This window comes from Equus quagga, chromosome 9 (assembly GCF_021613505.1).
Source record: "Equus quagga isolate Etosha38 chromosome 9, UCLA_HA_Equagga_1.0, whole genome shotgun sequence".
NCBI classification, from domain to species: domain Eukaryota; kingdom Metazoa; phylum Chordata; class Mammalia; order Perissodactyla; family Equidae; genus Equus; species Equus quagga.
In genome coordinates, this window is record NC_060275.1 from 75,198,016 (window position 1) to 75,214,461 (window position 16,446).

The window sequence follows — 16,446 nt, forward strand, 5'->3', positions numbered from 1 at the left end:
ACAAACAAGAAAAACAAAAATAAAAGTAGGGAGGAAGAGCGACCATTATTCCCTTATCTGACTTTTAAGCAACCCAACATTCTCCAAAATGTGGTTATTATGAAATCCTTGCCAAAAAACAGCACAGGGTAGAAGAAAGCCAAAATATTCATAAGGCAGTTATATTTGTAAGGCTGTATATTTATAAGGCTGCCCGTCAGTAGGCTATTATTGGTCCTGGCATAGAAGACACCAAAAATGTCACCAGTTGAAAATAAATCTCTCTTCTCTGGAATCTCACCCCCTAATAAATAGGACCCCCTGCTTGGCCATGGCTGTGCTCCCTGACCCTCCCCCTTATGTCAGGGGCCAAGCAATGCTGGGGTCATCCTTGAGGTCTTCCAAACTGGAGCTGGGAGAAAGCCCTTCCCTGGTGGAGAACTGTGAGCTGAGAGGATCAGAAGTCTGTTTCCTATCTGGAGAGACTATTTTAAAAGAATAAAGTCAATATGTAGAGAACACAGATAATGAACGCTGAGGATGGGTGTCGGAAGAAGCCACCACGCAGAGGTCAGCAACACGAAGGACGGGCAAAGGGCAATGTCACAGCAACAATTCAGTCCGGGAAATGAACATTTTCAGGACTCTCTATTTTGGATCAAATTATCTTCATTTACTCCTTGTTTCATGGTTATTTATAACATTTTAAAACTAAAGACTCCTGAATTGTTACATCAAGCCCTGTTCTTTCTCCTGAACTAACTCCTCCTTAAAAGCCCCACTTGGGTTTCTCAGTGGCATCTCAAAGTTAATGTGTCCAAAACTGAATTCTTAATCTTCTCTGAAAAACTTGCTCCCTGGCATCTTCTCATTTCGGTTACTGGCAACGTCCTCCTTTAGTTACTCAAGTTAAAAAATCTGGAGCCATTTTTGATGCTCTCTCTCTCACACGCCACATCGAATATCAGGAAACGGCTCCACCTTGTCAGATAAGAGACTCTAACCACTTGTCACCATCTCCACTGACACCGCCACCCCCCAGGGCCCAAGCGCCATCGTTTCTTGCCTGGATTATTCTAATATCCCCTACATTTGTCTCCCTCCTAACCACGGTTTCTCATCTCACTTGTAAGTCAGATCATGACTCCTCTCTCTACTTTGGGTCTTTCAGAGTAAAAATCTTTACCATGAATTATAAGCCCCTCTAGGAATAAAAATAGAAATAGAATGTAAAATAATTTTTATTCTCCCTAACTCCCCTACTTTCTAGCCATACCTCCTCCAGCTCTCTGCCCGCCTCACCGTCCCCTTACCCAGATCTGTCTTAGCCACAGCCCCGTCTGTCCCTGTGCTCATCTCAATCAAGGCAAGCACACTCCCATTGCTACGTCGGGGTCTTTGCTCTTGCTGTTCCTTCTGCCTCAAACACCCATCTGCCAGACAGAAGCATGGCCGGCTCCCTCCCTCACTTCCTTCAGGCATCAAATCAGAGGATTCTTCCCTGACCACTCTACCTAAAATAGCACGCCTTCCCCTGCTCTTCCTGGGGACACACATCACCAGCTAATACCTTATTTGTTTATGTCTTCCTCCCACCAGAGCATGTGCTCCGTGAGAACAGGCATTTTTTTGTTCATTACTTGTCTTCCTAGTGCCTAGAACCCTGCCTACACAAAAGATGGTTGCTGAATGAACCATTCAGAAGCCTTCCAATATATCTCACGTTTAAATCCCTTTTACCCAAGCTAGCTTGAACTGGTCCAATACCGATGTAAAACAGTTTATTGTAAACTTCACCTCAGTCACATTTCTTTCACTAAAATGTATCCGATTTTTACTTTCTACATCTCCCTGTTTTCTCACCGACCACTTAGTAATTCCTGAAACAGCTGCCATTTAACAATTTTTTCAGCAATTTAGAAAAAGCTCAGCTCTCCTTTGCTACTATATTGTATTATTATAATATTGTGACTACAGTGACTTAATAACTTTTATTCACCTGACAATATTTGAAAGTCATGAAACATTCATTTCCTGAAACCACAGCTTCTATTCGCAAATGAAATCACAAATCAAGAACAGCAAAGTGCTGAATTCTACAGTCCAGGCTACATTTAGGAAGAAATTCTCTTGCCTTTGAATAATCTAAGCTTGCCACTTCTTCCATTTCTCCTGTTATTCAATTTAACAATCTGAGGACCTTTTCTAGCACTGGCCCACTGAAAGCTAAGAAAACCTGTCCATATCAACTCAGTTTATTTGTTTACGTCACCAGTTATAAACAAGGAGTTGATGTCATGCTGGTTCAAGAATGTTGGCTAATAGATGGGCACAAGGCAACTTTTTGGGGTGATGAATATGTTCATTATTTTGATTGTGGTAATGGTTTCATGGGTGTATACATAGGTCAAAACATCAAATTGGGCACTTTAAAAATATGTCATTTATTGTATGTCAATTATGGCTCAATAAAACTGTTTAAAAGAAAAAAAAGAATGTTGGCTAAAATAGGGATGGGAAGGTAACGTGGGTTCATTTGTCATCCCTGGTCTCCATCTCTACTCTAAATGGCCACAATGACTGTAAGATGTCTCTGCAAAGATGGTCCAGGAACACAGAAGGATGTTCTGTCAGGGAAGATCTCAAACTCTTGGTTCCTCCAAGTGACCTTTCCTCTTCCTTTGCTGACCCTCCTCCTGAATCTGCCTCATTACAAAATGTCCTCGTGTTTTAATGGACCCACATGAATTTATATTTACCCTTAAGCAGCATCAGCTTTCAAAAAACTAAGAATAAACCTCCAAAACAGAACCAATTTTCCTATCATTTTATAGTTTTGATTTTTATTTCTACTTGGCATTAATGAGATTTTAAAATGTTACCATGGACTCACTTACTTCAACTTCCACCTATTGACAACCTCTTGACATTTGGATTCTACTGTCAAGACTGGATGTCAAAGAGAAACTTTAAAAATATTTCAATGAGGGGTTGGTCCAGGGGAGTAGTGGTTGAGTTCGTGTGCTCTGCTTTGGCAGCCCCGGTTTCACGGGTTTGGATCCTGGGCGCTGACCTACACAGAACTCATCAAGCCATGCTATCTTTGGTGGCATCCCACATACAAAACAGATGAAGATCGGCACAGATGTTAGCTCAGGGGCAATCTTCCCTAAGCAAAAAGAGGAAGATTGGCAACAGATGTTAGCTCAGGGCCAGTCTTCCTCACCAAAAAAAGTAATAATAATTTCAAGGGATTAAATATTCTGAAAATTGTAGCTTAAAAAAACCTATTTGCCAATATCACTTCCAGATATATATCTACAAGAACTGCACGCAGGAAGTATCAAAGAGATACTTGCACATCCAAGTTCACAGCAGCACTATTTACAATAGCCAAGAGGTAGAAGCAACCCAGATATCTGATGGATAAATAAACAAAATGTGGTATATACATACAATGGAATACCATGCAGCTTTTAAAAGGAAGGAAACCCTCTCACATGCTAGACATGGGTGAACATGGAGGACACTCTGCTAAGTGAACTAAGTTAGTCACAAAACGACAAATACTGTATAATCCCACTTACGTGAGGTCTCTAGAGTAATCAACTTCACACAGAGAGAAAGGAGAATGGTGGTTACCAGGGTCTAGTGGAAGGGAGAAATAGGGGAGTTGTTTAACAGGCATAGAGTTTAGTTCTGCAAGATGAGGAAGTTCTGGGGGTCTGTTTCACATCAACGCAAATATACTGAACACTGCTGAGCTGTACACTTAAAAAATGGCTACGATTGCAAATTTCATGATGTGTCTTCCTACCACACACAAAAAACCAAAGTACATTTGCATCATTTTACATACAGATCTTTGATGGAGGTGGGTTGTACGGATCCTTACAATGCATATATCGCATTTACCCCTTACAATACAATTTCTTTTTAAACCACAAACACACACAAAAACCTCTCATAAACTTAGCATTTATTAAATATATTAAGTACTGGGCATCCTAATTATAGCTTATTAATTAGGGACGAATGACCAAGTGTACAGACTGAAGAAAAACTGGCTGTTCTGTCTCATATTTTATCTTTGTGATTATCTGATTTATGCCTGTCTCCTCCACTAAGCAGAGAGTTAAGCTTCCGTGTCTGGTTTTGTTCACCATTATATCTCCAGGGCTTAGAAAACAGTACATACATATTTATCAGATGAATTAATATAGAATTAAACACTTGGAGATGTCGTAACACCCAGGTCTATAATCACCAAATTCAAGTGTAATAAGAGATATACCATAAAGGAGGCAGAATCAACTTTCAAAAAACTAATTTTAATCAAAACAAAAATTGTTGATCATTAACAAGTTTATAAAACAGTGATTTAGTTACATAAATAAATTGATATCAGTGTATCAAATCTTAATTACTTTCAACTTCATGAGCATGTTTACATGGGTGATGAAGTACAACCTTTTTTTTTTCTTTTTACCTATTATAATAAATAAAATGGAGCGCATGAAATAGTTCTTCTAAACAAAAATACCTACAAACATACCTCTAGCATGTTCTCTAATGAAGGGAACAAGAGACACTGGACAACTTTTGCACCAAAACATAAAAATTGCTTTAAAAAGCACAAGATTACAGAACCATCAGCTAAAGTAAAGACACTATACTGTAACCAAAGTTGGTATTTAATAATATAATGAACAGTTTGGTAGTTAGATCTCCAGTTTGGTTATTTTAAAGCATTAAGACAAGGCAAGATAGAAGGCTGCTTTCGTTTTGAGTAATTCTAGAGAAAATAAAACATATTTAAAAAAAAAGAAAGAAAACTGAAAAGTAGAACAGTCATACCTACACAACTTTCTGTCCTGCACAAAGTCAAAATACCTATGCAGAATAGATCTATAATATATATAATGTTACTTGTGCACAAAGGTTAGCTTATTAGCTCACTGCAAAGGCGTAATGTATCATATGTCAATTGTCTTGGAAAACATTTTGCGTTTTGTGTCAAAAGGATATTTCTTTTAAGTTTCCTAGGCTAGGAGGCACGAACCCCAGTTCCGGCATACTGTATATTCTTAATGCTAAGGCTTGCTGCTCTGGCTGTGGATTTTGTTGTCCCTCTTTATTCTAGTGCCTGTTACAAGCATGTGTGGTGTAGTGGTTGTTGTCGGTGGTGGTGGTGGTGTGTCTTGTGTCTATGTGTATACATATATATATGTATACAGAAGTTGTATAAATATATATACATATAGAATTTCTCCCAATAGATCTCAGTCCAACCATGCAATCCAGAAGGTGGCTCTGCATAGACGCCCAGCATGAAGTTCACCGCCTGAGCCAACCCTGAAGCAAGGCGCACTTTTAGTCCTTCTGATAGGTTTTCTCTCAGTTTTTTTTGTTTTTGTTTAAAACCAAGCTACTGCAGCTTCAAGTATTTTGCATTACATAGAATATTTTTTATAAATTAGTTAATGTTATATTTTCAATATTCAGACATATACTATAATATATATACAGTACAATAAATGCTCTCATTCTTTTTTTAATTTTTTTTGATAAATCCCTGAGAATGTATGTTGACAGTCGCGAAGTTTCCACATGCACAAGCATCGTGTGCCATGCTTCTGGACGAACAGCACTGCAAAGCCACGTGGGTCAGCCTTTTAACTATTAGTATTTCATTTTGTTGGTTTGTTTAAATATGCTGAAAATGTAAAGATGAGTTACAAAGGAGTAAAGCTGAATCCATTCGAGGTACTTATCACAGGATGGAGGTGTTCTGTTTGGTTTTAAAGCCATTTCGATTACTTTTTTTGAGGCTGTGAACGTAGACAGAAAACAGGAGAGCTGTGTGGACTTTTGCCACTCGACAACATATACTCAGTGTAAACCAAACCTTTTTAACCTCTCTCTCATACAAAACCAAAAAAAGAATTAAAAAAATATAACAAAAGGAAAGAAAAAAAAAAAAGAAAGAAAAAGGGAAAAAATTAAAAACACACAAACTTTCACAACATGACAATTTAGTCAGCAAACGCAATAGAACTATACACATATAATACCGGTGTGGCTCTGTTCTTTAAGTTAAAAAGGGTACAAAGGCAGGCTCAAGTAAAAACAAACCGCCCCTCCCCACCCACCCCCCGCCCCCACTCATCCGAGTTCCATCAACCGAACCTCTCCCGAACCAGCATCATCAGTTTCTTTTTGCCTTTGTAGATTTGTTTCAGGTTGTCAATAAACTGTGTAAACTGAATGTGTCCATCATGCGCCATTAGGAAGGTCTCTCGGGCCTTGCTGAGGAACTCGATAAACTCACTATAGTGCCGAGGACTGATGTGCGTGAGTCGTGAGTGCGTTGTGTTGATATAGGCCCCGATCGTGGCATCCAGGAGTTGCCTCAAGGGGGCTTTGTCCAGTGACATGAGCTTACCAGAGTTCCTCCTTCCGTGAAGTCCCACCATGCCAGGAGTGGTCAGGGTGCATCTGCGCAAAATGTCTGACAGTACCGTTGCACACTTGACACTCTTGACCACCAGAGGTATTATAGCTGCAAGCTCATTTTTACCGAGGGAGTGGCTGAGCGCACAGGCCCACAAAACGTCATTAATGGCAGGGTGCGTGTCCTGATTGTAGCTCAGGTTGAGATGGGTCATGGCCAGGGTGGCCAGCTTGTAGGCCCTCATGGGGTACCCACGGTGCTCCATGTACCGTGCTATCGTAAAGAGCTGGGTGTAGCTCATGCCGGTTGTAGCAGCGTCGAGAACAATTTGGTACGCCGTCTCAAAAGCTATGTGATCCTTTTCGCACAGGGTCAGCGCAGAGAGGGCACAGTTCTGAGGGTCCTTCATGGCGCACTGCAGTGCGAGTGTCCGGGCACTGCTGGCCAGCTTTTCCTGCTGGTGGCAGTCCAGGTGGAGACGGACGATGGTGCTGTTGGACATCACGGTGGTCGCAACTATACTTGTGGCCTCAGTGGGAGTAAAGAGCGTAAACCAGCTCTGCATGATGCTATCCAGGGCATAAACACCTGCAAGGAACACAGAGAAGCCCTATTACTGACGAGGAGGCTGCCTATTTCCACTTTATAATCAATGCTTACATTGTTAACCATCACAGGACACGAGCTGGGCCAGAAAACCCTGTAAGGTAATGTGCCTGGGAGCAAGCTTTTAGAATAAGGTTATCATAGATTGTTATTCAGTGAAATGCCTGAAAGGAACACGAACTTGCTGTAATAAAGAACTAATCCTCTCGGTAGCTGGTATTTGCACTGTGCTGCTTGCCATTTCAGACAATGGCTTTTTGCTAATGAGTTCTAGTTCACTGGGGCCTCCTGTCAGTTACCAACTACAGAATTTGTGTCTGAAAAACTACAACTCTCACCAAAATAGAGAACCTTTATATGGTGTGATTGTGTGTAAGTTTAAAGTATGCACAATACAAAATGATTAAGACACACAAAGAAGCAGGAAACTGTAACCCATAATCAAGAGAAAAAAGCCAAGAGAAGCAGACCTACAGATGACTCAGATGTTAGAAACAGCTGACAGGTCTTTAACCATTTTAAGCACAGAGACCCAATATGCCTCAACTGTAGGAAAATCCTAAACGTGAGTGATGTAAAGAAAAGGTGCTAAATTGCAGAGAGAAATTAGCTGTATATGTTGGTGCAGGGGTAGAGAAGTTGAGTGGCACTTCTGGAACTGCTATTATCTCTGTATTGCTTCACTAAAACATCACTTCAATAATCTAAACCTAATTTTTAAACTGAGATCAATTTTCCTTTTTCCAAAATAACAAACCATTATTGAGTAATAAAAGAAAAAAAAAAGAATTTTACAGTGTCTACTGTGTATCTAAACACTGAGGTGACAGTGACTTCTCAGCAAGAGCTGTGTGTACTTTTCTGATGCAAACAGGAAGAGAGTTTAACCAACATCTATTTTAAACAGCCCCCATTTTGTTTGTGTTTGTTTGTTTGTGTTTGTCCTTAGTACTGACATCCTGCTGCAGGGGGAGAAATCTGGCTGGCGGGTCTCACACACTGCAGCTCACAGGCAGCCACGGGATCCTCTTACAGCTGGCTCCACATTCTCACACATCTGAGAGCTCACCTAAACCACACCCAGTGGTCATGTCTTGGCTGGATACCACGACATTCGCCCTCAGAGGAAGAAGAAAAAACGCAGTGCAACTAGATAACTTCACATTATTTTCATTAAAATGGACTGAGCCACTAACCTACAGTCTCAAGTTAGTTTCAAAGGTGGTTTCCAATCTACCCAAGATTCACTCTGGAACCCTTTAATATAAAACTGTAAACTTGATTACCACATAAGGTTATGAAAGGCCCTGAAGAGTGATAGAACTGAAGAAAAAAATATTTACTCTCTGACTTGCTCCATTTTAAACAAGAGGTTAGAGCCCCACAAACGTGACAGTTTGGAAGAGGACCAACGCAAGTGTGTATAACTGAAGGGTGGAGCTGGGGGTTGGGGGAAGGGGCAGGAGCCTTGGAGCAGTCAACGTAAAAGAGTAACGACGCTCTTCCATCTGGAAATGATGAGTTAAATCCAACCATGAGGCACCTGGGAAAGCTCCTCCTCCCAAGCTGACCTACCCACTTCAGTAGCACAGGTTACCAGCCACCTGACCATCTCCCGCCGTCGCCAATTTAAGGTAGACAGTGTCATTCGCATAACCTATAAAGACAGGATAACAAAACGTTTTGGAAGATTATCCTAAGTCAATGGAAAAAGAAAACAATTCATTACAAGGCATAAATTACTAGGCACACTCCCTACTACGGGGTGGATGGAAAGCCTTCTTTAGAACAAAGCTCTGCCCATGAATTTAGAGTTGTCCATGGCTTCCCTAGCTGGCCTTGCCCCATAACCTAAGAGGCAGGAGGCCCACATTCTATTCCTAGCGGGCCAGCGGACCAGATGTGGCATCCTGGGCAAGTCACTCAATCAATCACTCTTCTCATCTGCAAAATCAGAGGCTGGACTGGAGCATTAAACACAGTCCATGCCGCCTTCTCCTTCCCAGCTTTAACATTCCCTGGTTCTAGATTTCTGAGGCTCTTCATGAATTAATTCTGACTAGGAACCCTCAATTGGCAAAGGGGTATTTTATAATAATCATTATAGTTATTCCTTCAATCTCTGATTGCTCTTTTCTGGTGATTATGAAGATAACCCCAGGTCTATGGAAAGATATCATCGTTGGCATCATTAGTTATTTGATTTTGTTTTTCACTTTCTAATAAGAGATCCTAACATAAAATTATCCATCTCGGGGCCAGCCAGGTGGTGTGGTGGTTAAGCTCTTGTTCTCCGCTTTGGCAGCCCAGGGTGTGCGGGTTCAGATCCCAGGCTCGGACCTACACACCACTCATCAAGCCACACTGTGGCGGCATCCCACATAAAACAGAGGAAGACTGGCACAGATGTTAGCTCAGGGCCAATCTTCCTCAAGCAAAAAGAGGAAGATTGGCAACAGATGTTAGCTCAGGGCCAACCTTCCTCACACACACACAAATTATCCATCTCTTCCTGCTTGCTTTCCCTGTTCTTTAAGATTCAGAACATCCAGGGACATAACACTCCTAAAGCTTTGGAAAGGCCTTGTGGGATTCCTTTCTGGGGCCTAGAAAGAATGAGGCAGGGTATGAGCTCTCAGCAGTTTGCCATTTATCCAAAAAATCTGCCAGACTTCCAAATAACGAGAAAGCTTGTGTTAATGGTTCTTTCTTTTTTTTTTTGTTTGTTTGTTTGTTTTTTTTTTTTTGGAGGAAGATTAGCCCTCAGCTAACTACTGCCAGTCCTCCTCTTTTTGCTGAGGAAGCCTGGCTCTGAGCAAATATCCATGCCCATCTGCCTCTAGTTTATACGTGGGACGCCTACCACAGCATGGCTGCCAAGCAGTGCCATGTCCGCACCCGGGATCCGAACCAGCGAACCCTGGGCCGCCGAGAAGTGGAACGTGAGAACTTAACTGCTGCGCCACCGGGCCGGCCCCGTGTTAATGGTTCTTTCTGCATCATACCTTTAAGAGGCAAATGATGATAAAATATGACAAATAACAAAAATTTATTTTTAAAAAGAAACTTCTAAAATGCATTGTATAGCTTAAATGCAATCTCCTAGACTGTCTGCTTGTACAGCACTATATATGGGAAGTACATTTTCCTGTAATTCCTTTCTTTAAACTTTATTATTAATCACTGGAAGAATTCATAACTAGAAAACCAGATTAATCATCTAATCAGGGCATTGTATTCCCCATACTTTAGGTAACTGAAAGATAACAATTTCTTTCATTGCTTTTTATTAGGGGGTAAGGAACAAATGTTAACAGAGATTCCCTGAGAAGAAATACAAACTTTTCAGTTCCTGGTTTACACAGTAATCTTTTCAGAAACTATAAGGAAGCAAACACCTATCTGCACGACTAACTCAAAATGTCCTTGGTCATGTGTCTAAGCAGGCCTGCTGGAAGCTGAAACTGGACCCTGGCCCAGTCGTTCCTCCTGTACTTCATTTTCTCAGGGTTATAAAAAGGAGCCAGAACTGCCCACCTTTATGAAAATGCAAACATCAATAAAAATGCACACTTCCTCTAAAAATTTAACCCTAACAGCTGAATCTTTATTATACATGATGGCTTTATTTAAGCCTCTTATTAGAAATAATTCTCCATGCAGTGACATTAAGGCTGTAAATCAGAAAATTATTTTTTTTATTGAAAGATACTAATAGGGCTTCTAAATGTAAGCCCCTGCCTCTCAGGCAGCAGTCCCGTGGAGCAGGGAATGACCACCACTCTGAGTACAGTGCTCTCCGGAAGCCTAACAGATTTGTGCACCAAAGAGTCATTTACCAGCACTAACGAACCCAAACAAAGAGAAACCTCAGTAAGATGGTGCCTGGAGGTAGCAGTCCTCCGTGCCCCAGGGAAGCCCACCAGTCACGAACCTGCAGACCCAGCTCCAGAGACACTTTCAAAAGAGTGATGTCTGGCAAACTGTCCATGAGAGTTGCTATTTTAAATGCATCTTGGGCAAGCTTGAAGATGTGGGATGAGGAGTGAATGTTTTTCTGGATGGATTCTAACACTGTTTCCAGCCTCCGAACATCGCCTGCAATGAACAAGGGAAAACCAAACCAAATCAAAGTAAAGCAAACAAACAAACAATCAATCATATAACAACATGCACATACAGACGCACATGCACACACAAAGGGAGGGAAAAAAGGAAACAAAACAAAACAATAAAGCACAAGTTAATTTACCTGAAATGTTCACAGATGGCACAGATGTTACAACTAAGTGTCCCAAGGTTACTGCAATGCCTAAGAATCTGGGCTTTAAAACAAGATCCCCCGGGACACACCCTCAATGACTAAAAGCACATGTGACCCAGAACCAACATGAGATAGTAAATACTTCTCCTACTTCCTACTTATGTATCTTTGGTGAATATTTCAAGGAGAAAATACATGTAACCTAGCTTTTTAATCCGCTCCTGATCCTCAACTACCGTTTACATGGCATGCTAACTAAATCTGAACTCTGCTAGCAACAGGTTTAATGACGCAGTTGCTCAAGGAAAATGCCAAGTTCAAATGAATAGCACCTATTTTGTCTCATAAGTTAATGTCTAAAGAAAAGGATCCTTTACAATCTAACGTTAGCATCACTATCGAGAATTTGATAGAAAATATGATCCTTAAAAAAAAAAAGGCAAACTAACAAAATAATCACAAGGCCTCAGGACAGCTCAGTACCTTTGGCAGCAGTCAGCATGGTGGATGCCAGCTCACACTGCTGGGATTCTATGTGGCTTAGAGTGAACCAACGAGGGTATCGGTTGGGAACAACTGATGCAATGTGGTGTGGGCGGGTGAGGTCTCCCGTTGGAGCAGTAGATTCCAATACTAGTAACCTGTAATGAGAAGACAAGGCAGGTGGCTCCCAGTTATTACTTGTTTATCACTTTGGCCACAGGGACTGGCCGGAAGCCAGAGGAGTAGGTAGATGCGGGGAGAAGCTGTTCAGGTCCTTGATGCAGGAGGAGCTGGGACAGCTATACTCTATTGTTTGGCTGCCACAGTCACTTTGTTAATTGCTTGTTACCCAAACCTAAGAGATTTCCTTTCTTTAGTATCACTCAGAAAATTGCAATATTCAAGGAAATTAAGATGTAAAAATTAAAGGTCTGAAACACAAGTCTTGATGTTTACCTACATTAATATTTTTTAATCTTCTCATTCACTAAAAAACAAAAATCAGGAGAAACCGAGTGTCAAGGGAATATTTAAGGCTGGGATGACAACAGGCAGGTATCAGTGCATAGCTGAGACAAATAAGCTAAACTTACGAAAACAGAGAGGGGAAGTAAAAACAAAAATGACTTCCTTTCCACATATTCACACTTTCTACAGAATTAGTTCCTTATTACTTCAGGAATTTGTAGTTAGAACATGTTCTATCCATCACATAGGCGATGAGGAATGCAAATGATCCAAGTATTTGTCCCCTGACAGTCTTGCATAAATTCACTGTGTTTTCTGATTTCACTCAATCTTTGATTAAGAACATGTTGACAAATAAAGGACAATTATTGAAAATGAAATACAAGCTTAGTGATCTCTTTCAAATATAAGTACCAAAGAGACCAGCAGAGTAGCTACAACTGCACTAATTCCTTCCCAGTCATCAAAACACTGACCTGCACACTCAGAACACCAGTGTTAGGGACTATGGAATAAGAGCTGGGGACAAAAAGGAGTTAGCAGCTCGGGGTGTGATGCTGGCCTTGGGGCCCCACCCAAGAGCAGTGACTGCTCTGGTAAGACAAATGCCTCCCCACCTTTTCCTTTTATCTAGGGACAAAGAGATGGTGGCATTAGAGGGTGACATGGTAGGAAATTAAGTAATAAGAATTTTGGTGGGGTTGCTATTTTAGCTTTTTAAGACACCCAGAATGTCCCTGTATTCACGGGCAGACCTTTTCAGAGTTGCTGTAGAGGAAACTAGTCAACATTCCCGGAAAGAGGAGAAATGAGTGCTAGAGAAGTCCTTGCTCAGCTCCCGCCTGCCCCTACTTCCAGAAGGACCAAGAAGCAAATAAGCTACAAGTCTCTTTCCTTCCTGTTCCCCTGGAGGCCTTGAGATGCTGGAGGAGGTCACACCGCCTCCCTTCCATGGCAGTTCTGTGGCCGGCAGAGCAGTGGCAGGAAGAAGAAGAGAAGAGGTGGAAGACAATGTCCCTGGTGTTTGCTGGGATCCCCCTGAACAAACTGCCGGGGCAGCAACCAAGGGTGAACATCAATGAGTTTGCAAGCGTTAGAAAAGCAAGCCTTTCCGCCTGGCAGACACCTTCACACAAGCCAGAATCACAGAAAAAGCTTATGCTATTTTACCCTTAAACTTAACAGTGGCCGTGGCAATAGCATCTGGTGGCATCACAACACCATCATCCTTCCCGTTACAACAGGAGCAGAATTCTAAGGATTTGAATAAGTATAGAGCTGAGCATCTGTCTTCATCTGACAACTTCCATTTCAGTTTCTAAAATTGGGAATAGGAACTCATAAACTGTGCTCTAAAATACATACCAAGTGGTATAAAGTAATTTGGTGGGGAACTTTTGTTTGTATTAGCTATTTACTTTTTGGTATTTTAAAAATAGACAAGAGAACTTATAAGGTTTCTCTGATAGGTTAATGAGATTTCTTGTTGCCAAGGAAAGTATGTCAAATTAAAGGATGTCAGGCTCAATACACACTGACACACAGGTACACACACACACACACACACGCTCTATTCATAAAAATGCGGCCTCCTGAGAGACATAAGCAACAGTCACACAGGCAAGGATTTGTTTTTGAGTCTGCTACACTGGTTGCAGACACAGACTCTGAGGAAAAGCTTCTATGGGATCAAACTATTCTCCAGCACCCCAAGCTTGTAGGTGGGGATATGGCTTGTCTTTAGGTGACTATAACAGGCTCTAATCTGTACTTTAACATAGGAGTGTTTTAATTTAGAAAAAAAGGAAAAGCTCATGTGTTAAGAAAGGTGGATATTCCTTTCAGGTTCTTAAAGTTTAATAGGCTACTTCTAAGATTGAAAAACATAATCTTGAATTCATCAAAAAATATTTACCTAGAACAAGTTCATGATAAAAAATAATTTGGCGAATTGACTTGAAAAAGGAAAGTGAAAACAGAAAGGAGAGTGGCAGAGAACAACGTATTCTAACGTTTTGACTGAAAAGGAGGGGCTGCGGAGGAGCTGGAAGCAGTCAGAGCTAAGGTGGGCAGATCCTAGGAGACCCGTAAGCGCGATGCCTCCAACACCCGACATAGGTGCCGGCTTCTCTCTCCCTCCAGTGAGATGATGGCCTTCCTGTACTATTGACGGAACGGGGAAGGACAGCAGCTGTGAAGGGACCCCTCAATTATTACAGTCAGTCAGGTATACTTATTAATTACCACTTGTTGCAAAAATCTAATTTTTCAAAACAATTATTTAGGAAGGTTCCAACTTTGCTGCCTGTGGTTAACTTGGCCTGAAATTATTTTCTAGTCCCAAATTCTAGCTTCAAAAAAAAGTAGGAAAAAGCCACCATGAGCATGAGTATGACAGCAGTAAATGATACAATTCTTCCCTTACTTTAAAACAAGCCAACAAACAAACCACAACCACGACAATCCAAGAAGCATAAAGAAATAGTCTCTTCAGCTTTTCTGCTGCCTACAAGAAACATGAATGAATGACAAGTCAGTTAACAGCCATTTTTCCCAGTGGGGAACTTGGATCGCTGTGGCCCGCTGGGCTGTGGATACGTACCGCATTGCTCTCAGTGCGATTTTGTATGCCAATTCAGCATCATGAGGTAGGAGAGAGGTGAAGAGATACTTGGCAAATGTGTGCATTGGAACGCTCTCCCGATGGATTATTTCGCCTAAACCACTATATGGTCCGGCTGTGGGAAGAGAGCATACACATTTTACACTCCTAAAAAAGGAACTGAAACTTCTTGTAAAGTATATTTTAAAATTTTTATGCAAAGTTATAACATATACAAGCTAATTTAGTTAAGAATGTAATCTAAGTGACACAGTAGAAAGGAATACAATTCTTAGTCAAAAATGATTCTACAGGGTATGGTATCTAGTATCAACTTCAGTTCAGGAACAACCCCCCAACGGTACACAGCTAAAACGAGAATCACAGAAGCAAGGGCAGAGCTCTTTCACATTGTAACTGCTTCAGAGAAAGAAACCCGATGAAGCATAAAACCTCACCGAATTCAAGAAAACATCCTCTCTCAACATGTGATATGTGAGCATCCAGATTTTCAAATGCACAGATGACTCTGCAGCTTAACTGTGGAAACCGCCCCTAGACCCAATCAGTCTGAGGGGCCCAGACAAGCCAGGTTTCCAGAAAAGAGTGCCCTGCTTCAGTGGGGAGGGGTGGGGATTCTGAACCACAAATTCCAATGCAAAGACTTTAAACATTGTCGTTACTAATAAGCAGAAATGGATGATAATTCACAGAAAGGATTAATGAAAGAAAAGTTGGTTAACCATCTGATACTCACCGTAGGCAAAAGAAAAAAAATTAAAGGAAGTGAAAATCTACCACTTTTTGGGCTCCAAAAAGACCAATTTTAAAAGCAAAATTCTATTTCAGCTGTCAAAACTCATTTAAGTTATGACAGGCCTGGTGGCAGGCCTGACTTCCCCTCCCCTGTGTGCTCTCTGAATGCTGCCCTAAGAAGAGCGTACAAACTTTAAAATAAATTGTGAAAGGAAACCACAGTGGTTAGTTCAACTACTTTCCACTTAGGTACTTTGAGGTTTAGTTACTGTAAAATGTTTAATATATTAGTTTCCATGTCACCTTTAGGTAACATCTGTTTCATGATTTCTACAATTATGAACCATGACACTATTGCTCAAAGTACCTAATACGTTTGTTTTCCACAAGAAAAATCAGCCTGGCAAAGAGTTTAGAATGCAAGAAGTACAGTTCAGAAGAAACAGTGAGAGAAGTTACTGAACTGGGCAGTGGGTAGGAACATGACACATTCTAGATCATTTTAATAGAGGTTATTTTTAAATTTTATTGTTTTATTTTTTGGTTAGTATTTTTGAATTGTTCACTTCTTAAGGACTTTGAAAATCAAATAACTTATTTTTTTACCCAGGCAAACTAAAATCCATCCTAGATTTCTAATTTTACCAAATCTATTGATCTTTTTCCTGTCTTTAGACATTTAAAAACGTTTTAGTGATTGATGTCCTACAAAAGTTGATATAGCATTAGAGAGTTCCAGCTTTAGTTCAGATAATGAGGCCATATTATTTATTATTATGGACTGAGTGTTTGTATCACCACTCCAATTCTTATGTTGAAGCCCCAACTCCCAAT

At 40.9% G+C, this 16,446-nt stretch overlaps 1 protein-coding gene across 1 annotated transcript in view; it reads right to left on the reverse strand.

The window, feature by feature from the left end:
* Nucleotides 1–4,297: 4,297 nt before the first annotated feature.
* Nucleotides 4,298–16,446, reverse strand: part of ZSWIM6 (zinc finger SWIM-type containing 6) — a 184,774-nt gene continuing 172,625 nt past the window's right edge. The window contains exons 11-15 of the mRNA XM_046671709.1: nt 14,857–14,992; nt 11,787–11,944; nt 10,974–11,137; nt 8,615–8,696; nt 4,298–7,021 (exon numbers count right to left, since the gene is read on the reverse strand). Coding sequence (XP_046527665.1) covers nt 6,159–7,021; nt 8,615–8,696; nt 10,974–11,137; nt 11,787–11,944; nt 14,857–14,992 — 1,403 coding nt within the window. The 3' untranslated portion in view covers nt 4,298–6,158. The remainder of the gene's footprint in view (nt 7,022–8,614; nt 8,697–10,973; nt 11,138–11,786; nt 11,945–14,856; nt 14,993–16,446) is intronic.